Source organism: Protomyctophum bolini (genome assembly GCF_963924005.1).
Source record: "Protomyctophum bolini genome assembly, chromosome: 5".
Lineage (NCBI taxonomy): Eukaryota > Metazoa > Chordata > Actinopteri > Myctophiformes > Myctophidae > Protomyctophum > Protomyctophum bolini.
This window is the reverse complement of record NC_137866.1, coordinates 12,562,534-12,588,455: the sequence shown is the minus strand read 5'-3', so window position 1 is coordinate 12,588,455 and position 25,922 is coordinate 12,562,534. Positions and strand designations below refer to the sequence as shown.

The window sequence follows — 25,922 nt, the reverse complement described above, 5'->3', positions numbered from 1 at the left end:
GATCTGTTCATATCGGAGCAAGTATGTATGGATTGGATTCTGTGGCATTTTGGCAACTTGCCATTCAACACATCCATCTCAAACAACTGTGGAAAAACCAATGTTGCATGAACTATATTGTTTTCTACTCGACAGTGAGAAAGAATGAATGGTGTGCCAGTTACCTGACTCCAGCATGCTCTCAGTGAGTGGCTGTCTGTTGAAGGGGTCAGTGGGGGAGTTGAGCAGGTGGCGCAGGATGATGGAGCGGTCCATGATATTCCCAGAGGGCAGTATCACAGGGTCAGTCATCAGGGTGTCCATTAGAGGGTCTATTAGAACAGTCACACACACATTGTTTTAAAGGCCAAGTTAACAGTCTACCTCCCGATACACACAGTATATATTATTTTTTCCCTCATTAAGACAGATGGTAGGAGAGCTGGGATGGGGACAGCAGAGACAGGCACAAAAGGATTCTAGCTGTTCTTCCACACAATTCAAGATTTTTTTATGCACTCCACCGCAGAGCTGCTATCGATCTGGCAATTATACGACACTATTGTATGCTATTGGGTTTATGATAAGCTTGCAATTCATATCGCACGCCAAATACACTGTAACGTTCACCAGTGAGGAGAAAAAAATTCAATGCATTTCATATTAATGAATCAACAGGGAAAGAAATTGATTCTCTTTTATAATTAATTCAATAGATTAACTGTCACAGCCACACTTCACTGTCACATCACACTTTTATAGCCTCCTATAAAAGTGAATACTTGAACAACCAAGTTTATTTTGTCTGGTTGAGCAATAGCTCAAATGTGGGGCACAGAGAGCTTTATATACAGTCATATATACAGTATACTGTATGCTTACTGTATTTTATGTGACAGGTTAACTAGTGCACCTCCCAAAACCCCAGCAAAGGAAATGGCCAATAAAAATCTCATTAAGATAATGAGATTAAAACATGCCCTGTACTGAAATGTCACAAGGTTGCTGTGGTGCGACTTGTTTAAAAATAAGACCTGCCATGGGGGAACTTTTAACTCTGTAGAAAGTCGACACTCGTGTGTCTTGTACGGCACACTCCATTCGAGTGTGGTGGGCATGCTAGCATGTCTAGCAATCAAAGGTGGTATGTGGGCCACGTTCCCACCCTAGATTATATTAAGTCTGTGGTTATAGGATCCTTGCTCTAAGCTGTCTATACGACCTCCATTAGCCACAAATCCATTGCAAAATGGCTGGAATTCTACCACAGTAGAGTTTCTCGTGTTACTTTCTGTCTGCAACTGATTTGAGATCGGAGCAGATGTCAAAGTAACTGACTCTTGGACATCACCAGGTCAAACCGGTTCAGTCAGTTCCCTTTACTGTCTTAAGTCCATGTAGTAATCACCAGGAAGCTCAGTGTTATCAGCTTGCCAGTGGTGTAGTGTTTTTCTTTACTGGGGGGCGCCATGGATGTTACATCCATGCACGTGCGCACACACAAATGCACACAGACATGCTCAACAAGCATTATGAAATATACATTTTTAGTTAATTTCTTTATTATTATTATTATTATTAACGATTTGTTGGTATGGAGACCTAAACATTAAGGACAAAAATCACCTTGGTAGGATTGTGAGAACGGCCTCAAAGATAGCTGGAGTTAATTTCAGTAGTCTAGATCAAGTATTTTAAAAACAGGTGCTTAAGAAAGCCTAGTCCATTTGTACTGACAACTCTCATCCCCTCAGCTCTGAGTTCAAGCTGCTTCCTTCTGGCCTTCGCCTAAAAGTTTCAGGGGCCAAAAGCTAGGTATAAGTTCTCCTTCGTGCCGGTGTCTATCCAGGATCTAAATGCCGATAGGAGGAGGAGGTAACATGTCACCCGACTCACTTGTAGGAATTCTTTACACAATAGTTTCTGAAAATGTTATGAATTTCAATGCTACACTGTTACCTTGAACTGCCATCCTGTTTTATTGTTCTGTGTACCATGTGCTTTTTTGCTGTGTTTTATGTGATTCATGTTATTTGCCTGTGTTATGCCTTGCTGTAAACCAAATCGCCCCTCGGGGACAAACAAAGAAATTAACCTGAACTGTTTAGTATTTTCGTTTTAGTTCATATTTCGTTTTAGTCTTTCTAGTCAATGAGAGCTCAGTGACAGCTGAAACACTATTTCTGAATGACTGAGACCTTTTGTAAAGTAATCGCTTCTGGCAAATAACAGAAAACATAACACATCGTCTGCTATGATGTGTACACGGTGTAATTTTATAGAGGTATCTAAAGAGCAAAAAGTACGCTTCTGAACGTGTATCGCGAGACTGTCCACCGTTTCATGTCTGGCAGCCAAATCTTGCGATACCCCCGGAACAGAAACGATACCTGCTGCTGTTAAAATCCTCAAATAAAATGAGTACTGTGCACTCTGCACATCAAAAAGCAAGTGATTAGAAAACAAACTGTGATATGTCTTCTTTTATATGCCTGAACCGATTATATGACACAGGTCTCAATGGTTCATAAATAATGTTATGAGCTGGTCAAGCTTGCTCCATTCACTGCTTTGTATTCATGTAACCGGTCCGAGATTTGTCTCCCATGAAAGTGTCATGGCGCAGCACAGTCACGTGACCATAACACTTCCTTCTCTAAGCTTCCTTGCCGTAAACCAAGGACTATTAAAAGAGAACAGGAAGCGAAGACCGTACGGTGGACTCCATGTTGCTCCCTGGAAGGAAAGAAACATGCGCAACTGAACACGGAAGTGTTGGCTGCATATAGCCCATTGTGTTTCTTTCCTTCCAGTGAGCAACATGGAGTCCATTGTACGGTCTTCGCTTCCCGTCCTCTTTCAATAGTCCTTGCCGTAAACCAGGAAGTGAATGCCTGCGCGTGTGGCAAAACAGGTGGATGGACAAGCAAGGTGTTGCCAAGCAACAGCCGCTGTCAAAAAAAATATTTTAGCAATCCTGTTTTATATCGATAAAAATAACTTAAGACATGTCCTCCACACATCTCAGACACATCACAGTTTTATTTGATAGGACATGTGTGGATGTCCTAGGCATCATAAGTGTTAAGTGTTCACCTTTGAACTCATCAGGAGCATCACTGTAGTCCATTTCAGACTGAGAATTCTTGGCAACAATCTCTTCCACCTTCTCCGATAGCAGCTTGAATTTTTCGATGGCAATGGTGGACTTGATGCCAGCCTTCTTCATTTTAGAGATGACCTCCTCAAAGAGCTCTCGGCTGTAAGACCGCTGGAGAATAAGGGGGAAAAATTACTTGGTCTGAAACAAGCTTGTGAGAAAAGGTCGTGAACATGTCCAATTGTCCATCCACTTGTGAAAATGTGATAATCTACTTTTGTTTTAAAAATAAGAAAAACATTTCAAGAACACCAGGCTATCCACTTCATCAAATCCCTTTTATATGAAATAGTACTTGGCTAACCAAATACATTTAAATCTTTAAGTGTCTTGTCATCAATGCCCACCTGGTCATCTGCAATGGCCTTGGCGAAGCGGGCACAGTCAAGCTGTAGGTAGATGTCCGTCAGCTGGTCCAAGAGCTTTTTGGGCTCAAAACCGTATTTTTCAGGGTTCTCCACCTTCAGGTCTCGACACTTGGGCCCACACAGCTGTTGCAAGTTAAAGTTCAGCATGGCTGCTAAACGAGGACCCAGTTCCTAGCAATACAGAAGTACAGTATAATTAAAAAAAATAACAAGCCCTGGTATACATTGTCCTACAAGGCACTTTCAAAACGGCATTGACACATTTTGTTTCACAAATGGATAAAAAAATAGAAATAGAAACGTCTGTGTGTACTACTACTAATGCCAATACAAATACTTACGGGCCTGAGGAAGGGTTTCTGGACCTGCTTGGTGAGGATGTGGAACATGTCTACCGTTTCTGTGGCCAGGGCCAGGTAGGAGCGAGACACCCGCTCGTCCTGAGTTAGCTGGGACTGGCGACTCTGCTGCTGCTCCTAGGGAAGGTATGAGGAGAACCACGTTTGTCCTAAATACATGAATCCATTCAAAGCTTGACTGAGGTTAGGCATGCAAGTAGCCTATGCAAGTGCATTAACTGTTCCCACTCTCTACCCCAATCTTCTGGTACCCTATTGAGGTCATTAATAAATAAAGAAATACATACATTCCCAGCTGGCAATTCCGATAACCTACACATGTGAAATAGGGTAACCTTAATTATCCACTTCAGGTCTGTCCATTAAGTCTAATGTTCCGTAGTTAGCTTTGAGATGAGATGTTGATTTTTGGTTCTTAGCTTTCCCTTACTTATTGTTTTGACGTTTCAGACAAACTTGACTTAAGTTATTATTATTATTATTTCTAGATAACTAAGCAAGCGACACCTCTGTACCTCACTAATAATGAGTATTATTTGGTACCCACCCAGATAACACATTGCCACATCGGCATAAACGAGAAGCAAAGCTAAGCCAGTCAGTTAAGCCAAAAGCTTGGGTTGGCCAATCAGGAAAGCAGGTGCCCACACCTCTCCCCAACACACATTCGTGCTTTCTCCACAGACCCGAACAGACAGATAAAGATATTTGTTGTTTTTCAGTCCTCAGAACCGTTGGTCCGATCGAATTGCCACTCTGCACCCAGGTCATATGGGACAGACGGTTCCCGAGTTATGCACGGGAGAGACAGATACACATAGACATAGAGGATATTCTAACCCTGGGCAGCTGATCCCACTGCTCCTTGTTCTTCATTTCCTCCTGGATCTCATGGATGCGTTTCAAGGACTCCAAGCTCTCGTCTAACAGGAAAGTGGTGTCATTGATCAACATGTTGATGTAGCGGACAAACTGCTTCCCAGAACTATGAGAAGGGGAGAGCACAATAAAAGGGTCTCATTAAATTGTCAGGATTTGGTCACAGTAATGATGCTGTTCCCTCCGATGGATTCATTAAAAAAAAATCATTCTTGACAAGAGTTGCAAGGAGGACAAATGAAATAATTCAATCACTTTTGAAGTCGGTAATAAATGAATCTTCTCTATCTGTTTAGAAGGCATTGGTCCAGAAACCGGTGTGATCAAAATGTACTAATTCTGTGGCATAATATTGCAACCGTCAGTGAATTATGGAGGTGGCTGGTTGACTTCCAACGCACAATCATTTGTCTACAGACTCTACACAAAGGATAATGTAGCAAACTCACTTGAACTCTTCCAAGAAAGTGCCGTGGTGGCCGATGTTCTGCCAAAGACTCTTGAAGATGGTGCTGATGTGATAGCGAATGGTGAACTTGTCATAAAATTCACTGGTGGCACCAGTATGTTCCACATCTGAATGGAATGTGGTACAGAGTCAGTTTTGTGACACAACTACAGCGTATTAGAACCATTTAGTATAAGTAGTGATATTGGGTACGTTGTAGAGATGTACCGATACTGTATCGGAAAAGTATCGGTATCGGCCCTTATTTGTCATATCGGTATCGGCGAAGATGCCAGTCTAACCACCAATCCGACACAGGGGTAAGGGGTTGACACTATGGCAGGTAAATAAAATGTTGGGGCATGTGGAGTTTGCTTTCCGAGTTGCCCAAACTGCAAGTGCACATATAAGTGAGGAGTCTGCTATTAACACAACACGAGATCACAACACTGGTATCGGATATCGGCTAACACAGAAATTGTGATATCGGGATCGGATCGGGAACGAAAAAAGTGTCGGGACATCCCTAGTACGTTGCTTAAAAGTTATAGCGATCTTTTGAAAGCAGTAACTATGTCATTGCATTATAAAGGTAATTGGTTAATAGGGAAAGAAACTTTTGCATTCCCACATGTATATGGTGCAGAAGTTATTACATTCCCAGAGGACACATTAACCATCGTCAACGTTGTAGTCTATTTTCACAAAGTATTGAGCCCCATTAATTTTTTTATTGATTTGGGAAAGTAATCAGTTACACTACTAGACATTGGTTAGACCAGTAATTAGTCAAATACAACCCATCTCAAACCCTCACCTCCCACGGGGCAGCACACCCTCTCCCTTAACCCTCTCCCAACCCTTAACCCATTGATGCCTGAGGCCGAATCTGGGAACGCCTTCTTTTTAAATAGTCGGCATCAAGGGTAGAACAATGTATACGTTGCACCAGGCGTCAATGGGTTAACGCACCCCTCACCAACCTAATCCGGTTGTTTTAGCGCACTCCTCACCAACGATTTTGTCTAACCAATGACTAGTCTAAACTAAGTATGCACCCCGTTACTCCTGACACTGATTAGATTTAGAACCGACTCTTATACATACAATATTGGACTCTATACGTATATCCGATTAACTATAATTTCTTACATCCACAAATTGAAGAACTGTCTGTATCTTTAATTCGCTAGAGCCTCACCAGTGTAGAACTTCATGAGAGCGGGTACCAGTTGCTTGACAGACAGCGGGTGGTTCTCCATCATCTCAGAAAACCGTTGTGTCCGCGGCTGTACAGCTGGATTAGTGACAAACAGCACCTCCACCAGCTTGGCAATAAGGTAGGGGTTCCTGATGTAGTTCTGGCTGCAGATGAACACCACCAGGAAGGTCACAATGTCCTGCACGCATGGCTCATAAAGGACCTGTGGGGAATACCTGGGGAAGAGGGAGAAGGAGGAAGGAGAAAGGGGCAAGACAGCAAATAAGAACAGCTTGTCAAATTGAAGTTATCTGATCCCATAGTAAGAAGTTGGTAAAATGTTAAGGCCAAGGGATGTAATTTCTGACATGAAGGTTAACCATTTCTTTTAAACCCTTGATTCTTAGTCAAACGGACCTGACATACAACTGTACCTCTTTTTATCGTCCACGCCAAATCTCTAGATCTGCCAAATCTCTAGTTATGTTCCCCCAAAATATAGATGCTGGCGTTCAAATGTTTTTTTTCTTGTCGTCAACATAGTCTATTGTTGTTTGAGATAGGAACCATAAACTCACTGGACTACAAAAAGCAGAAATTCGGCTACGTCTTCAATGTAGAACTCGGGCAGAGCAGCAAAGCTTTTAGGAATCTCAGGGTTCAGTGGCAGGGTGATGCTGTGCAAAAGACAGGAAAATACAAAAGTGGTTAAGGTGCGTACCACATAGACACTGATGGTTTCCTCCCTCTCTACAATTAAGACACTGATGGTTTCCTCCCTCTCTACAATTAAGACACTGATGGTTTCCTCCCTCTCTACAATTAAAACTATCAAAGGAAAGAAAAGCCAGAATAAAGAAATAAATCTCATTTGTTGTTGATCTGCAATGAAAGCGCAACAATATTACAGACACTAAAAAGGACTAAATGTAAATTTTGCAATAGTGGCATGGTCTGTCAGTTTGACTCACAGTGGGTAGGCAGGGTCCACCATGCGTAGAATGAGCTGAATGACCGTGCTGTAGAACTGCAGACATCTGCGGAGCAGGTTCTCGTCCAGAAGGCCGGCGTCAGCACAGGCTTTGGCCCGCACCAGTTTCTGAAAGGACAAAGTCACACGTCATTAGCACAGCACTTATAAAGAACCTAGAGGTTCACACGCATTCGACACACTCACATCTAGCATAATAAAAAGAATAATAATAATAGAAATAAAAGTCTAGTTCCTGTTTCTCAGAATCTAGGCGGCATTTGTGGTGATTGAACAGAGCGCGGAAATTCTGGGATCTTTTCTGATGTTATGCCGTGTCGAGGTTACAATATTAACGCTGAAGAGAAATAGACTTTTTAGACGGACGGAGTGAGTAAGGGCGGATTAGAGAAACGGAAGCTACAAAAGCTGGGTTAAAAAAGCAAAGCTAAAGAGACTGACGTCAGAGCACAGACGTCAACGGCACTTCTAATCTGCATACGTATTACATCACGATCTATGACTTTGGAGACCTTGGCGACACACACACACACACACACACACACACACACACACACACACACACACAAACACACACAAAATTGAAGCAGGCTCCAGGAAAACTGCTGGCAAGCTTATCGAGTAAGGTTGAACGTCCGATACCGGGGCATTGTGAGACCATCAACTTGGATGAGCAGCTCTGCTCGTCCAAGAGCCCTGCTTGCCCAGAAAAAAGCGCTCTGACCAGCGCCTAAAAGCGGCTGCTATGCGGTCACCGTTTGGTCATTTCTCATAGTGGTTAATGCAAAGATGTTGGTGCCCGTTTTCGTAGGTGCTTAGTGTGAATGTATCCTAAGAAAGGAGAGATAAAGGGAGGTGAAGAAAAGACCAGGAGAGACCAACCTTAAGCTGGGTTTTGCATCTTTTGAGCATCTCTCTGTGTCGACTGGCTAGCGGCGAGTCTTTCCATTGGCTCTCACTATTCTTAAGCTCCTCCACGGTTCTAACATAAGAAAAACAACAATGGGTTAATATTCACCTACAACATGTTATGACAATCTGCACGTTTAGGACAATCTGAATGAGTGCGTGTGTACCTGTTGAGTTCACGAATAGCACGCAGCCTGCGGATATAGCGCCTGCAGCCTGGCAGGATTGACAGGTGGTGTGAGTGTAGCGTAAGGAAGAAACACTCGGTTGGGAACTTGGGTTCTGAGAACTTGTTAGGGTCTTCATCTGTTCAAAAAACATGAAACTATTAATACGTGAAACAATAAATACACAACGTAGATGTGTACTCAAAATGAACACCACCAAATGAGAACACCAAACCAAACATTACTAGGTTTGTTAAAGAGCAATTACAAAAGAAAATTGTGAGGCTGCTGTAGTCATTTTAGCTACGCAGTTTTCACTTATAACCATACACATTTTGCACAAGCTTAAGTTAACTCGGTAAGTGTTGGAAAGCGTCTTTAGCTGTAAATCTGCTGTTGAATGCACTGTTGCTCGCTTTTTAAGTTAATAAATATCTGCAGTGCGTATGCTAAACTTCTGCAGAACTCATCAATGCCGGTTTTAGAAGATACCAATCACAAAAGAGAAGAGGCGGACGATATTTCAGTTCAATCTGAAATAGTCTGAGGAGAGGTTTATGTAGCCTACAAATAACTGCTTCCAGATTAAGCAGAATGACTGATTGAGATAATTACAAAGAGACCATTTATGTAAAATTGGATCAGTCATATTCATTATCCAGCATGTTAATCATTCATATTCGTAAGTGAGACGCAATGAAAATGTCTCTAGAGCATCCAAACAAACTACATTTCAGAACTTCAAAATGGCAATTATGTCTGCCATGATGTAACTTTACATACTCTGCTTGCTGTTGCATAATACAAACATTACACAGACAAACAAAAAATAAATAATTTTACAATGCTGTAAACAATGTATATCCTCTATCGCAAGGCTTCTCAAACTATTTTATACCATAACCCTATATTATGAGGGATTTGTTTTTGGCGAACCTGTGGTCCATGCATTTGTACCCTCTGGCTCTCGGAGTAGCCTCTGCAAGGGCTTGTGTGTTGTCTTGTGTTGCTCGGTCGATGTTGAAGGGGGAGCTGTGTGTGTATGAGGAGGCAAGTGGCCGTCCTCTTCACGTTGGTTGGTTTTTTACAGTTGCCAATGCACAACCTTAACAGCACCTTCCAAGCCAGGACCCATAGTTTGAGAACTGCTGCTCTATCAGACTCTAATGACAATAAATTGGATTTAGTAATCTTATAATGTCCATCGACTTACGTAGCTCAGATAGCCAGCTCTTGAGTTCCTCCATAGTGGCCTTTAGGCGGGTCTCCTCAGAGCTGACCTGAAGACGACAGCGTGGGTGGAATATATAGTATGGGTCCACCGTCTCCAGTTTGATCTTCATGCTCAGCTGTTGCAGCACTGACAGGAAGTTCAGCATAAAGCCATCTGTCGATACTAGTTTATCGTCAGTCTGGGGGGGGAAGGAGGAGGAATAAAGAAGAGGGTCGCTATAACAGAACATGCAGCGATAACTTTGTGTTGGAAACAAAAGGACACAGGAGAACCTAAACTATAAAATGGATCCCTACTCATCAAACCCCTAATGGGGAACTTAATGTTCAGGACTTTGTATCGTTTAAATTCTATAGAAATGTTGATTTGAAACATGTATGAATAGTGAATACACAAGCAAAACGTTATCCAACTTCAACCACCAATTAGTACAAATATATATATTTACAATGCACCCAAGCAGTACAATTGCAAAGGCATCCATCAAAATATTATAAACTGGATGCTGAGTGAATACCGTTAAGACTTTTAGCTTCTTACCTGCAACTGGGCTTTCTTCACATTACAGTTGACTAGAGCTGCCATGTAACTAAGAGCCATTTCACGCGTTTCTCCATTGAGCAAAATGTTGTGAAGCATTTTAAACAGGTCACCCTGATGAAGAACATAATTAGATTTAGGCACATGAAATGATGCCATCATCACTGGTTTAAGTTGAAAGCCTTAAAAAGGATGCAAACAGTATGAGCCTACCCTTGCGGCCTCCAGGTAGTGTTGCAGGGATTGACTGACTACTCGAGTGTTCTCAATAGTGATGGCTGGGCCTGAGAAGTACTTATCTCCCACTTTGGTCTGAAGATGAAAACAAAAACACCATAGAAACACTGTACTCGCACACACTGTAAATGGCATTAGAAAAAAGACTTTCAGAAAAACAAGTTGAAAGATAAATAAATTGTGCATAGCGCCTGGTTATTCATTACCACGTTTTTCATAGAATTCTTTTGCTTAGTTTTGCCAGCAGTATTCCTTTGAATATTGCTAGGGAATAATTAGTCTCAAATGACCAGCCAATCGGCGATCTCCATAAAAATAGCGTTTTCTTGGTACCCAAAATCGCTTTACAAAACAAATAAAACATAAGATAATTATTTAAAAGGCAAATAATTTAGGGAAAAAACAGTAAGCCAAGACTAAAAGGCAGATTTGATTGGAGTTAGGTGGGGAAAGAGAGTTTGAATAGGTGGGTTTTGAGGGAGTCTTTGAACACAGCAAGGCTGGGGGCGACTTTGATGTGAAGTGGGAGTGAGCTCCAGAGGAAGGGGGGCTGCAACTGAGAAAGCCCTGTCACCCCAGGTAAGTTTTTTTAAGTTTTGGGGATGTCCGAGAGGTTGGCATCACCAGCCCTGAGGGAACGGGAGAGGGCGTGGTGTTGGAGGTCAGAGAACTCCAACTTCTCAAGTTCTCAAATTCTACCCGATCCGACCATGCCAGACCCGGGCTCATGCTGCGTTTATTATAATTATTAAGGTATTTTTATTTAATAGTATCAGATCTAAAGGCTATATAAGAAACAAGTGTGCACCCTTGGAGAGCTTTTGTACTACACAAGACTGTTTTTTGTTTAGCTTTTTGGAGTTAATCATATTTGTTGATTTACTCTATTATTTTATGGACTAGACAGTCTGTCCGATCACCGAGTGTGACTCACATCATCCTCTGCAAAGACAGACAGGCTGAAGTAGGCTCCAAGGTAAGACAGTCTCTGGATCTCTCTACCACATCCAGGGCTCAAAGACTTGGGACACCATAGGGGTAATGATGTCATCTACACACAACAAAGACAGAGAATGACGATTTAGTTTGGGTTCCAACGGATACTTTTATACTACGTTGCTTAACACTTTTTGCTAAACAAAAACTTCACCTGCAGCAGGCTAGGCAATATGTGGTCATCAACAGCCAAGGTTCTGTTAAATGTACTTGAGCAAGACCAAATTGCTCACACAATGCAACCTGATCTCAGTAAGTGTCTTCTAAAATGTAAATAAACAGTTCAGACATCACATCATGCATTTTAACCCAGTGAGCTTAAATGTAACTTCAAACCAGTGGTAATATATTTGATTTGTAAAATTGCAGTAAGGCTAAACATAAGCCCAGTCATTATTCTTCAACAAAAATAACGTTGTCTTGTCATTCTTCTAAACACTAGCCACAGGAAAGTGCCATAAATAAACTAAGCCGAGTGCATTCCTCTGTGGTTTGGTCAAGTGGGACAGCTGGTATCTAGTACAACAATTCAGATAAGGCATTACTGCAGTTATTCTACAAGGACTACCAAACATGAGCTCAATCTGAAATGTCCAAAGCAGTCTGCATTGTTGACTGGTGCCCATTTTAACAGTTTATCCAGAGGAACGAATGACCCGAAAAGCTTGTTTTGGAGGCAGTAGTGTGTAGCACACTCACCAAATAGCATATGGGGTGAGTCTTTCCAAACTTGATTTCACAGAGCTCAGCTAATGCCTGAGGAAGCAGAACAACAAATGTTACAAACATATCGTCACTGGAAACCTTTCACTAAAAACAAAAATATCTCAATTATGGCTCACAAGAAAATTTGATACTGCTTTCACCAACACATCCACAATCTTGAAGCTGAGATTAATTTCAAATCGGTGGCAGTCCCAGATCAAATTTGAACTAGCATGGAATTTCAAGATGCATCCTAGCCTATGCACTGAATATTTCCATCTGTGCATTAAACACTGAGACTATTATGGTTGGAGTCTTCCTTGCGCATGGTTTACGTACAGTATAAGCTCGTGAAATTAGCAAGAGATTTTTCCTACAGTCAAACCCAAGGAGGAGATGTGTGGGGACAATCAACTATACATAGGAGAGAATGGGTCAAGAAATAGGGAAGAGACTGATGTTACCACATACAGTATATACTAGAAAGAGGGGTGGGATATAATTCAATATTATGACATTTTAAAAGAAAAAAAAAAGATAGATCAGATACACCCCCTCTAAGCGTAAGGTTTTTGAAAATACCATGAGAGCTACGGTACTTCAAACGTTTATGTAATTTATTTGCCGTGATTCGTACTGGATTTCACACAAGAGACTAAAATAATTTCTACAACTATGCCAGTAAAGCCTAGGTCAGGAGATATATTATATATTATGAGCTTCAGGCAATACTAGTTGTCAGCCAGTCAGTGTCCTAACCAACACCACCAGGTTCTAAATGAACTAATTAAATTCAATTGCACTAGTTGTATTGATTGGTTAAAAAAAAGAAAGATGGACTGGAATATATATATAAACTTACCATGAGGGGATATTTAAAGTTATCACTGTCAAAGGAACATTCTTTCACTGCCCAAGCCAGCCCTTGAAGGATGGGAATGAAGATCTGTAAAATACAGACAAATCAAAGTATAGTTTGTGAAAATATCATGTTGTATATCAATTAAATAAATAAAAGAAATAACATTCAGACCACAGTAAAATCAGTAAAAGTGTGAATCTTATTTGCAATTCCTAAAATATGGTTAATGCACCAAGAAAGGTCTTTGTGGAAAATGTCTTTTGGTTGTTGCTTTAGATGTTTGTTTTCCAGCTTAATACGTCACACAAATCGTGATTATCCACCTTGTCATATTGTGCAAGATGAATTGAGTGAGTGAGTCTGTCAAATTGTGGGAGGAGCCTACATTCATCATGAGATTCTAAAATATTTTCCTAATCAGACTGTTTAGAATGACACGTTTAGCTTATTGCGATAACATTGAAGCTCAATTTCAATCAAATAAGGAACCTGGTAGTGTACAAACTTATTCAGAAATGTTTAGTTTTTTTGGTGGCCTACTGTGCCTCCCACCTGTCTGAACACCTCATCCTCCTGATGGGTGATGCGGACGAGTTCTTGGATGAAGCCGTATGGGAGGTTCCGGCACAGCATATAAGGTACCAGCAGAGATTGCTGAAGAGGACTCCTGTGGAGACACAAGACATTGAGTTATAAAAAAAATTAAACCCAGCGTGAATGTGTGTGGAAGCAAGGTGAGAGAGTAGTTGCTATAGAGCACCGAAGTCCGACGTCACTTTCAATAGAGGGCGTTAGTCCCCAGGTTCATGTATTTGTTTAGTTGCATTGAAATCCCCATTGAGGCGATTTTAGATCGCCTCATATAACAACTGTGTTTGAAAAATAAACATGTCACCCCGGCCACTTCACTCATATGGATATGAAGAATCAACTGACTGAGAGAAAACGCTAATGTTACTGCTGCTGAATTAGTTAGATTTTCGCTAGAAGCAGACTGTATCATATATGAGTGACTGACTGTTGCAAACGATACAGACACCTCCCTAACAATAACGCAGAGACAGCTTGTTTATTTTTGGACCACAACGCTTATAGTAGACGATATTAAGATCACCCCATGTTATTCTCCATAGAGAAATTACTTTGGCGAATCAGGGGAATCGTCGGGATGAGCGAGTTACGTCAGGACTTCGGTGCTCTATGGAGACTCATTCACAGAGAAGATCAAAGGAACAAAGTGCCCACATAAAATGACACATGGCAAAAGGAGAACAAATTAACACAGTGAAATGTCAAATTAGAGAGATCTGGCTGGCTGGCTGACCTGGGCTGGGTGAGAGTGCCTTGCAAGACCAGTGCAGCGTGAGAAATACATTGAGAGCGTATGTTGCTGAGAAGTTGGCTGACACTGGGGTGGCTGCAGATCTGAGAGAGGGAGAAAAAAAAAGACAAAGAGGTGTGATAAGCATTACGGCTGTCAATGTCAGGGCAACCTTCTTCAGATTCTGCTGAATCACTGCGGCCTGTGGGGTACACATCCTCCTCTCGTTTCCACATCCATCAGGGTTATATGGATACTAGTCTCCTTGGAAACCAGAATACGAGACAGGGACGGGCTGTGCCTGTTCTTCTAAGAGCAGTTTATCAACCATTAAAATGATAAGCAAACAGCACATGACTTTAAAGCAGTTAAATATCGGTTTATTTCTATCATTGTGGTAATATTATCATTTTGATAAGCTTTAGCTTTTAAGTTTTTCTACTTCATTTAAAAAGAACAAAAAAGTCCACAGTATCTGAATAAAAAGACGTCTCGATTTTTTTGTTATTTGTTTGTACTGTTCCAACAGTGGTCCAGACCTTGGGAGCTTTTCTCTCCTCCATGCCAACACTGTCAAAGCGCTCAATGAGGTAGTTAAGCATCTCCGTCTCTTTGCACGTTTCGATGGTGAAGCGGTCGCCAGCTGAATCGCAGGACATCCCCCCACCAGATGCACCCAGACTAAAGAGAGAAAGAGCATTGGAAACGAGAGACAAGGACAAAGAGAAGGGTAAAAAGAGTAAAAAAAACACACAATGAGATGTACATCTGGGCCAATTAAATATAATGGCGACGTATGATTAACAGGCAGATGTTTTCCAGTGGTCCTGAAAAAAGGCATTAAATTGCAACAGAGCCAACATTTCAATGTTGGGCTTTAGGCAACAAAGTCTTATGCACCCCTGATATGCTCTGAGACAGGTGCGTAGGCAGGGCTCAATGTATTCAGAAAACATGCACAAGTGCATAAAGACCTGCACACCATCTGCACTTGCAATTCAGTATTTAAGTCAGACATCATTTCGTAGTGCTACGTTACGTCCGGGTCCAAGTGGCACCAGCTCCCGTCCGCATCTCATTGTAAATAGCATTATCTAAACACGTGAATCTTTTTACAATGACGTTATTTTTCAGAAAGGAAGCCATTGAGGGTTAAAATTGGTCTTAATGCTTCCAACTCGAGTAGAATTATTAATGTTAATAAGGGGGCACGGTGGCACAGTTGGTAGTGCTGTCGCCTCACAGCTAGAAGGTCCTTGGTTCGATTCCCGCTCGGGAAGCTGTGGGTGCTGGCGGCGTGTTTCCTCCTCCGCGTCATCAGTGCCCCGTGTCCCCTAGGGTAGGTACCCTCACAAAAGACATGCAGTAATCCTGGTCACTAAACTGCCTCCGCCTGGCCAGCCGGGGCGCCTGATGGAGGGGAAAGGAACTGGTTGGAATAACGTGTTCCTTCCACGCGCTACGTCCAACCAGGGAAACTCCCCCCTGTCAGGTGTAAAGGAGCAACTTGGACACTCAGGCATGAGTTCAAGTCCGTTGCTCTCCCCATGTCCCCCATATATAAAATAAAATGGCGATAGTATTCCATGTGGGGCAGACGGCCTGTCACAGCCAGATTTGGGAGAGCAGCGCAGCTTTGTTTTTGCGAGGAAAGCGGTAAAATTAGACTTTCGTGGTTGTTTTCGTCTCAGATTTAGTCCGACGGAGCGTCACAGTATAACTCTATGGGGACACAAAAGCGACACAAAAGTAGGACCCGGAAGTATCTCAGGAGGCTAAAATACAGCTAAAATACAGAATAAAATAAAGTGTTCGTATTGCAAGTGCAGTCGGTGTCTGTATGCACTTGTGCATGTTTTCTTAATGTTGGGCTTTAAAAAGAGAAACCTTACAGGTCTTCCGCCATTAACCTGCAATTGGCATTTGAAGCAGATAAGGGAATTAACCTAACATCATTCAACTAGAAATACTGTGTTGGCTAGAGTTTTACCCACAGTTAGTGGCCTGCTTTGAAATGCCAGATCTGTAGCATGTGAGCCGTTTCACACTAGTATAACACAACAATGCGGTTAGTCTTGTTATCTTGCCACAATACACAGGCATTGTGTTGTATGCTCTACCCCAACTGCAGTTTCCTTCCTTGAGGTTGAAAACAAAATTAGGTCAAGTTCTTAAAAACAGAAATTCCAACTCAGTCTCGACTATCATTTTCAACCGTTATTTCTTCTCATTAACTGAAATAATACTACACAGATCAATTGAAAGGAAAGAACTATGGATTGAACCACACCTAACAGCATTGCCCTGCCCACATCCAAAGTGCCAGTCTGAAGAGAGCATAAATCAAGTTCAACAATGGCATTGTTGATTGTAGTAACGCAACAACCAAATGGTCTTATTCGAGTTCAGTGCAGTAAAACCTATTGTATACAAACACAGTATATTATAATCAATGCTACAACAATGGAAGGCCCCCCACCCCCAAATTCTAACACCACATTTTAAGCAATTTGTATGACAGCTTCAACACTACCATAAACATTTTCAAATACAGTATTTAATCCTCACATCTCGAGTGGTATAATTACCACCCATTATCTGGAAGTCTGTTCATGTGATTCTGAGGGAGGAGCCAACAACAGTCTCAATAATGAATCGGACAATATACTAACTTCCCCATTTGTCAAAAACCCTGGAATCACCGGTAGTAAATTCAGTAACTAACTTGAATGATTTGGTTTGTGCCCTTACCAGTCTGGCTTCAGACCTATGATGTCAAGTACATATAGCCTCGGGACCTAACCGTTCCAGAGCCATGTGGCCCATAGGGTCAGGAGCCTATCTCCTGTTTCTGTAGCGTGAGGTGGCTTGCTGTACAACTGCATCTACCAGCCATGATGTACAAGCACACCCCCTGGACATGACGCTAGCATGTCATCCAGACATAAACGTAGACGCCTCTTCCAGCTCTGGGGCCGTGTCAGAATTGAAGGCACAATTTTCCCGAGATTCCTTGCAAAGCATTTGCCTACAATGAACATAAGTCCCGGAAAAAGCGTGCTGTGACTGGCCAGTAGTCACTTGAGTGACAGCGAGAGACACTAAATAAGAAAGCTGCGGACAACTGTTGCTTTGTATTCCACCCCATTCGACCGTTATCATATCATTGAATGGGGCCAGTATGGCCGTTATCACACCTTCGAATAGGGCCAGTATGGCCATACTGGCATACTCACTGTCTCAGTATGTCATTATGACCTATTGTGACGGGTGATAATGTCACTGATGTCCTGACGGAGGTGCGCCGTGTCTGGTGGCCTTGAGCCACGTGAGGCACCGCCGAGCGAGGCGCTAGCCGAGCGAGTCGCCGAGCAGTGTTGCGGAGGCCACCAGACCCGACTCAGCGCCGTCCGAGTTACGTCCCGATAGGCAGAGAATAGTATATATTAGTAGCCCCTAGTTTCCATGCACCGAATAGTTGGAAATGACACGTCCACCAGGGGGAAACCTTGACCAGACTATGTTCAGCCAAGGGTGAGTATGCCAGTATATGGCCATACTGGCCCTATTCGAAGGTGTGATAACGGCCATACTGGCCCCATTCAATGGTATGATAATGGTCGAATCCGCTGTGTATTCACTGTTTAATGTTTTCTGTTAGTAACCACCCCTGGCTCTGATGTTGTATTGTTGCATTAATAACTTTGTTTGCGTTTGTCTTGTATTGTAATGTATTGTCATGTATTGAAAAAGCTTTCAGCACTGCACTTCCGCTTGACTTCCTGCCTTCATTGGAGACATGTCACTCCAATGAACTGCATCGGCCAATGAGGCAACTATATTTTTTAATATCTATGGTCACAGAGACCCCAATCAAGTCCTTGATGCTGAATGCCAAGCAGGGAGGCATTCAGTCCCATTTATTATGGTTTCTCTTTGGTATGACCCGGCCGGGGAATTGAACCGCGGCCTCCCAATCTCAGGGAGGACACTAACCACAAGGCCACTGAACTGGTCAGATTTCAATTATATATTATGCATAGTACTATGGATACAAAGAAGCATCGTGCTGCCGTTTGGATTAACTTGTCAAAACGCAGTCAATACAGTTGACCATTGTCTACTCATTCAGAGACTGTAATATTGGTTGCGTTTAATTTGCTTATATATTTCAGAATTACTTTTCTAACCTCTCTATACCACCACACTCTGACCACTCTGGGGCATTGTCCAAATATAATATTTAATTAATCAAAAAAACAAGGAGGTTGCACTCAGAGTCTGAGAACCACTTAAGTCTGGAACAATGCAAGTTGGAAATGCATGCCCCACTCTGTTATGCAATCCTTGTTGTCAGACTCAGAATACTTGCTATAGCTATTTGTTATCCAGTGTTGTAGCCATTACCACAGTTATAAATGGGATGAATCAATGAAATGGAGGCCATAAATTAATGATCTAGTCTTTCACTGTAGTAGTGGGTCCATTTCGTTAATGCACAGGATGATCTGATATAACACGACTTAACTTCGAGGTGCAAATTCGACATTTCGCAAAATCTCAGGTATAGGATATCCTTGCTAAAATCATGTAACCCAATCAACCAGAACTGATCTCTAGAGCTGTAGGAATATCTTACTTGTGAGACTCTTGTGACTATGAAACAGCTGGCTATTTTGGCTACTGCCAGCTATGGGCCTACAGTAAATAACAAATGGAAGCCAGGATTGCATGTCTAAAACTACATCATAGGTTTCCATATCATACTGCCGGAGTGCTGTGAATTTATGTATGAAATGTACAATGTACTGTTTCTTGTACAATTCATGCATCTTTTGTATTAAACATTGCTGCAAGCCATTTGTCCTTATTGGAATCCCGGTGCTGCAGCAGCAGCAGCAGCAGTGGACCGTTAAAGGGTAGATAACCTGGGAATGCTGAAGCATGCAGTAGGCTGCAACTGAAAACCGGTGTGCACGCAGATAGCCAGATACACACAAACAACACACCGTGCAACGGTGTACCTTGACTCAAACTGAACCTTTGCAAAATCCTCCTCCTCATCAGACTCTTCATCACTGCTATCCTGAGACATGTCAGAGAGGGCAAAGAATAGGAAGGAGAGGGGACTGGTGTGAAGAGTAAAACAAAGACAGGAGGAGAGGGAAACAGAGAAAAGAGTTGGAGGAAAATTATGACGTATGAGGATGTAGAATCGGGGGGAAAAGTTGGAATTTGGACACAAATAAAGATGTGGGACGGACAAAGATCACACAAGAGGAATAGATGAAGAAAGGAACAAGAAGGAAAGGATGCAGAAGTGATGCTAGTTTGTTTGAAGGTCTTCCTTGTTAACTAGATTAATCAGTACCATTAGTGGTTAGATATAATTTGATATTTGACACACCCATTTTGTGTCCACAATAAACGCCAGTGCCGGCTTACACAGTCATACGATGATGTAGTAAAAATGGAAAGTGCTCCTAAAACACACTGCCTGCACAGCGCTAGTGTGCAATTGCCGCACCAACAGGATGCGTCACACTGCCACGTGCTGCAGGGACAACGCCATTGAGAACACAGTGTGTCCGAGTAGGCAATGGGCTCTATGCACAGATTGAACACACGGCATTTTGGAAAGAACTGGGGCCCCTTCTAGAGATGCTCCGATAATCGGCCAGTGATAGGCCGATATTCACTCTGATCGGTAATCTGCATTTACCCTATCTGTGATCGGCAATTTACCCTATCTGGGGAAACATACCATCTTTTACACCATTAAGTGGTATAAATGTATCAGATATATAATATAATTTTGCATTTTTGTGACAGGCCTAACTCTCTCCCCTTCCTCCCCACACACACAGGAACAGTTTTGACGTGGGTTTTGACATATAATCGTTTGGGAAATAAAATTTTCAACATTTCACAAGATCAGTATCGGACCAGAAAAACTATCGGTGATCTGTATCGGTCCAAAAAAACCTGATCGGAGCATCCCTTCCCTACTTACTTCCCTTCTTTCACAGGTGTTACCTAATCGCAGATGCTAATGAATGCTCTGTTCCATTCTGGTCAAACAGAGTCAGGGCGCTGCTATTGTGCGTGTTGGCTCACTGGAAACACACTGCTACCCCAGTGGGTCTCAAAGTGTCCTTGAGTGGGTTCCAAATGGACCCGTACAGGTGTGTGAGTTTACGAATGGAACCAAATGGACCCATAAGGGTCCATCTGTACACTATACGAGTTATGGGGGTCCTTGAAATTGAAACGTTTGAGAACCACTGCACACTAAATGGAACAGAGCCTTAATTAGTATAATCTGTAACACCGGATGTCAGTAACATCGAAAAAGGATTTTCACCACAGTGACACTTGGAAATAGAACTGTGGTGTAAAGGAACACCAAGTCGTACGTCGTCAACAGGCGTACCAAATCAGGCGTACCAAATCAGGGGCTGCTGATTTGACATGCCATTCGCAGCCAAAGTGTTTTAGCCTTAAGCCCTTTCCTCATTTGTTGAGCGTTGTTGCACTGCAAAGTAGAATGTACAAAACCACCTGTCACACTCCATCCACTGTAACCACAAGCATTTGTAAAACACGTGCAAGCAGCTTTAAATTAGAATGAAGCCAGTCTAACAAAAGGAGACAGCCAGATGTTGCATAGCCAGTTAATTAATTCACACCCTGTGACCCTAATCACATCGCGTTACCAAGAAGGTTTGGCTCTATGTTGCATGTGTGTCGTAGAAGGTTAAAGCTTTAGTAGGCTAGCTGGCAGGTACATCACACATTGTCAGAGATGGCCGATGAGGTACCTAGACGGTGGGATCCGGGAGGCAAAGGCAGCTCGTCTGGCTCTCGACCTTGGCGAAGGGGGCATCATGGGCAAGGGCATGGAGGTAGGGTGGGGCCGGGGTCTGGGTGAACTCAGAGAGGGGGGCTGGGTGTTGGGCGGAGGTAGAAGAGCTGGGGTATTGGGGGGCACAGGAGGCCCAGCAGAGCTTGGGGACAGCATAGAAACACTGCCTCCTCTGGGGCCTGGGCTAGGTGGGGTGAGAGCTCCCCAGGGAGAGGTGACAGAGTAAGGGCGGTAGCGCTGAGAGATGGGCATGGGGGCAGACGGGGCGTTGAGGGAAAGCCTTGGAGGAACAGTGGCTGTGGGCGGACTTGGGGGCACAACAAATTGAGGGGTAGATGGGGTCGATGGCACGGTGGGGGAGGTTGGGGTGGGGTGAGATGGGGCGGTCATCCTGGCTGGATTCAGAATCATCGGGTGTGGGCTAGACCCATACAGACTGTGGACAACATTGTGAGACACGGGTTGGCAAAAATCATGAAACACAGGATCCCTCCTAAATGCAAAAAAATACACTTTTTTCAACAATCCTATTCTTCAATGCCTCTTCTACTATTGATTGTCTGAAATGAGTTGTAGTTGGTCATTAGTTGTCGCTCCTGGGTACTTGCCTGGACAGAGAGCTGGCTCCAAAAGAACCCGCACAGGGGGCCATAGGGCTGCTGCCCTGACTGGAGGGTTGAATCAGCGTCAGACGGTGATCTGGAGATTTGGCAGCTGCGATTGGCTGTGAGGTGGCAGTCAGGCTGGCAAATGGGTTGTGGACACGAGACTGGGTGGACATCATGAGAACCTCCATCAGGATCTGGCCGATCAGGTCTTTGAAGTCAGAGTACACTAAAGAAAAACAGAAAATAACACTGTATAAACCACCAACTTTTCAGCTTTAGTAACCTTTTCAGAGTTTACTAAAGCATTTTATTCTAATCATTACGACTGCTCTCCAGCATATCCGTGACCTACCATCTTTAGGGTTCTGCTGGAACTCAGAGGCAAGTGAAGGGAGATAAATAACATCTCTGTCCTGCTCCTTCCAAGAGACACGGAGGATCTTACAGATGAGCTGTAGAGCCTGCTCTTCAGAGACATCTGGGTTGGCAGAGGATTCCTCAAGTGCAAATACAAATGGAAGGTGAACGGCATAGACCATATTTATTCACAGCATTCATTTTGTGCTGGCTTTATACTAGGGTGGGGATTTCCACCACTTCAGTGTGAACTTTATTTCAAAATCGAACGTTAAAACAATCTGTAGCAATTAAACTTGACAAACCAAGTAAAAATGTATACATAAAATACCAAACCCAATGTGACGCAGATCTCTACAACATTTCTCAAGAGGCAGCATAAGAAGACATTTAAGAAGACAAGAATAGCAAGTGTGGAAATTACCCACTTAGCTTCCAGGATTATCAATTCAATAATAACAAAAAGCTCAATTATTTCACATATTCATTCCCAGACTCACTCAATCGAAAATAGTTTGATTACATGGGCAGGCCATATGTAGACAATATTAAAATATTTTGATTACATGGGTAGGACATAGGTAGACAATATTAAAATAGTTTGATTACATGGGTAGGCCATATGTAGACAATATTTTCAGATTGTTATCAGAGTCGTCATGTCATGTTGAATCTATCGTTTTAGTCTTTTTGATTCCTTTGAGCCAAGATACTTTTAAGTCTCACAGGGCCTGCATCTTTACAATGAAGTTAGTAATTTTTCTTTTCAACTTCACGCTTCACTTTGTCAGTGTACTGTATATGTGTGATTCTGTGTTTTACCATGGTGGGAATTGATTCTCTCTCAGTTATTTTTAACATCCCTGTCTACATCCATTTACCTTTTCAGCCAAATTCCTCTTCTCCCTGCGGTCGCTGTCCTCCACCTCCATGTTCTCTATACCCGAGTCCACGTCCACCTGGGACATACTGGGATAAACACAGTTGTGTTTAGTCAAACCAACACACTCAGGGTGGGAGACTGTTCCCCTTTCATCACCTCATCTCTTTCACTAGAAACATTAATGTGGGGAAACACATCCCAGATAAATCAATGGGAACCTCAAGTACTGACTGCTACTCACCTGCTATTAAAAGTTACTAAAGTTAGTCATTTTTAATTCATAAAAAATGTTAAGGATTAGAATTACATTTTGTCCGAGAAAACGATGTGCCATAATGTTATAAAACTGGAAATTAATAACCGGGGTCACCACACTGCACACATGTTGAGTATATTCTGAAGAAGATCTGATTAACTTTCAAAGGCATACCAATTAAAATGGTAATTTCCTCCAAACCTAATTTCTGACTGAGCTAAGGCGTCAGTATACTCAGAAAGAGTAGAATTTTTTGAAGAAACAAAAAAGAAACGTGTTCAGAACAACGCTGTGTTTTGTTTCAGTGGGATGAGCTGCTCTAACGTTTTCAAAATAAAATGGCATACAAATGCTTTATTGTTTGTGCCCGGGAGAAACGAGTATCTCTCTCTTTGGTTTGGAGCAGTTCACCAGCCAGTCAAGTGACTGCGTGGAGAAGGCTAAAACTAGGTAAAAAAATGTATTGGATATACTGACAATGGTGTTTGACTGGTGGTTTAGCTTAAGTATTCATCAACTTGTATAAGTGAGACAACTGTAAACACAACATATCATATTGACCAACATATCAGACTTCAAGTTCCAACAAAACATTATTCTTGTTAAGGACTGAGCAACAACAATGATCCATGGTCGGCGGTTCGAATCCCGGCTCCTCCTGTCTACATGTCGAAGTGTTCTTGGGCAAGACACTGAACCACAAATTGCTCCCGATGTGCTGGTTGGTACCTTGCATGGCTTCCGCCGCAATCGGTGTATGAATGTGTGTGAGAATGGGTGAATGTAATGCACTAGGGCGGCGCTATATAAATGCACCATTTACTAACAAGTCCTCTGCAGAGGTAAACAATAAGCCACTAGGTAGGGAGATCCTCACCTCTTTTCACAGGAGGCAGTGTCAATGTCCATGCTCTGGGATCGAGACAAACTCTGGGACTGAGTCTCAAGGCTGTTAGAGGGAGAGCTGGAGAGGGAGCTCACACCCTCACTGCTCTGACTGCCAAATGCCACCCCTAGAAAAGCAAAGCGGAACAAATACATACAGATGAGATAAATACAAAGAGATCAAATGACTGACTAGGATATGCCACAAAATCTTACAGAAACAGTGTGAAATTACACTCATTCTAATTAGGGTAACGTTTACACATCTTAACGTGTACTACACGCTCACGCTTATGCAATGCATACATTTACAAAAGATTTGAACAGATAACATTTTAGTCTACTCTTAAGCCATAAAGCAGCAGACAAGAGGCAAAGCAATAATAATAAACTGCATAAATGCAACCCAGGTTAAAACACTATAGTACACTACACACAACAATAAACTACTAACACACTGCATGACCTTAAATGACCTGCTAGTATCTAATGCTATGTACAGCAACCTAACAAGTGACAAGATTACATTGTTAAGTGTTTAGTTTCACATTCTGCTACAGAACACTTAATAGGATCTAAACAGCAGAAGATATTATCCAACCACAGTGAACAATAAAGGTTAAAGGTCAACATTCACCACCTTTTGGTGATGAGTTATTGTAAAGCTGCAACACTGACTGCAGAGTGCAGACCACATTTTACTGTGACTAGAAGGTCACAACAACTTGTAGGACAGTCATGTCAAGATTTAAAAGGGTTTAATTGCCATTCACTCATACAGGTACAAGCAGTGAAATGTTGGATCGGCATGTATAAGAGCGTGAGTGAAAGTGAAAAATAAACCCTATTGATTCTACTTTCCTACAAGCAGTTATTTGTCATTCCTGACCTTTCATACATAGTAATATGTGGGCTGTAATCAGCCTACAGCAATCTATAGTAAACATGCTTTACAATAACACGACATAAAGGTCACGAACGGAGCGCTGACCTTAGCCTTTGTTTCTTCAATGTGATTGGACAGCATTTTCAGCATCATTACTGACAATACAATTAACAAAAGACTGTAATATTAGCTCTACCACATTAAACAAATAGTTTCAAAGCAAAACATGTTACTATTTTAAAGCAGGAGGAGATCCAAGGCACTCTGTTGCAGTCATGTATAAAAGGCCTTTCAAGACTTTGTCAGGGTCCCATAGGTGTGCTACTTTAAATCCAGAAAAAAATCTGAAGAAAGGAGCATACCCTGATCCCTCTTAAAGAATAATGGCGTCATGGTATTGAATCTACCCACTGTAAAGCAATCAGTAAAAAAAAGCATATTGTGGTGGGTCAGCTCAGCTGGCAAAAAATGCCAAGTGATTGCCATTGTATTCATCCATATTCACAACTCACTGTGTGATTTCTAGAGCAGTGTATATAGCATGCATGTGAAAGTATAATCTACCATTCTGTGCAGTGGGGCCCACATAGTGTCAAAAGGGGACACTGGCTGACACAATAAACTGGTGCGTGTTTTGTTTACAGTATTCAGTGTTGCTCGACTGCCTTAGGCTGTCCAGATACCACAGTCCGACCAGAAGTCAAAATGCTCTCAACCAAGGTTGTTCCCAAATGATCCTATGCCTCGCAAGGCCATCTGATTAGACTAGAGTGGGGATGAGTATGTCATGCTAAGACAAAATATTATAGGAAAATACAATATCTTA

General features: G+C 42.3%; 1 protein-coding gene across 4 annotated transcripts in view; it reads right to left on the bottom strand.

Moving 5' to 3' along the window:
- The window catches only part of ube4b (ubiquitination factor E4B, UFD2 homolog), a 29,834-nt gene that overhangs the window by 1,498 nt on the left and 2,414 nt on the right, over positions 1-25,922 (bottom strand). Inside the window, exons 3-28 of one of the 4 annotated variants that reach the window (XM_080763025.1) lie at positions 24,203-24,338; positions 23,068-23,155; positions 22,182-22,326; positions 21,830-22,055; positions 21,178-21,657; positions 19,381-19,485; positions 14,896-15,037; positions 14,360-14,460; positions 13,588-13,702; positions 13,036-13,119; positions 12,168-12,224; positions 11,407-11,523; positions 10,449-10,547; positions 10,236-10,349; positions 9,675-9,873; positions 8,462-8,600; positions 8,268-8,367; positions 7,366-7,493; positions 6,973-7,071; positions 6,395-6,630; positions 5,195-5,321; positions 4,707-4,851; positions 3,849-3,983; positions 3,487-3,678; positions 3,076-3,250; positions 165-311 (exon numbers count right to left, since the gene is read on the bottom strand). In XM_080763025.1, coding sequence (XP_080619151.1) covers positions 165-311; positions 3,076-3,250; positions 3,487-3,678; positions 3,849-3,983; positions 4,707-4,851; positions 5,195-5,321; positions 6,395-6,630; positions 6,973-7,071; positions 7,366-7,493; positions 8,268-8,367; positions 8,462-8,600; positions 9,675-9,873; positions 10,236-10,349; positions 10,449-10,547; positions 11,407-11,523; positions 12,168-12,224; positions 13,036-13,119; positions 13,588-13,702; positions 14,360-14,460; positions 14,896-15,037; positions 19,381-19,485; positions 21,178-21,657; positions 21,830-22,055; positions 22,182-22,326; positions 23,068-23,155; positions 24,203-24,338 — 3,831 coding nt within the window. The remainder of the gene's footprint in view (positions 1-164; positions 312-3,075; positions 3,251-3,486; positions 3,679-3,848; positions 3,984-4,706; positions 4,852-5,194; positions 5,322-6,394; positions 6,631-6,972; positions 7,072-7,365; positions 7,494-8,267; positions 8,368-8,461; positions 8,601-9,674; positions 9,874-10,235; positions 10,350-10,448; positions 10,548-11,406; positions 11,524-12,167; positions 12,225-13,035; positions 13,120-13,587; positions 13,703-14,359; positions 14,461-14,895; positions 15,038-19,380; positions 19,486-21,177; positions 21,658-21,829; positions 22,056-22,181; positions 22,327-23,067; positions 23,156-24,202; positions 24,339-25,922) is intronic. The other 3 variants (XM_080763026.1, XM_080763027.1, XM_080763028.1) reach the window with 3 other exon arrangements.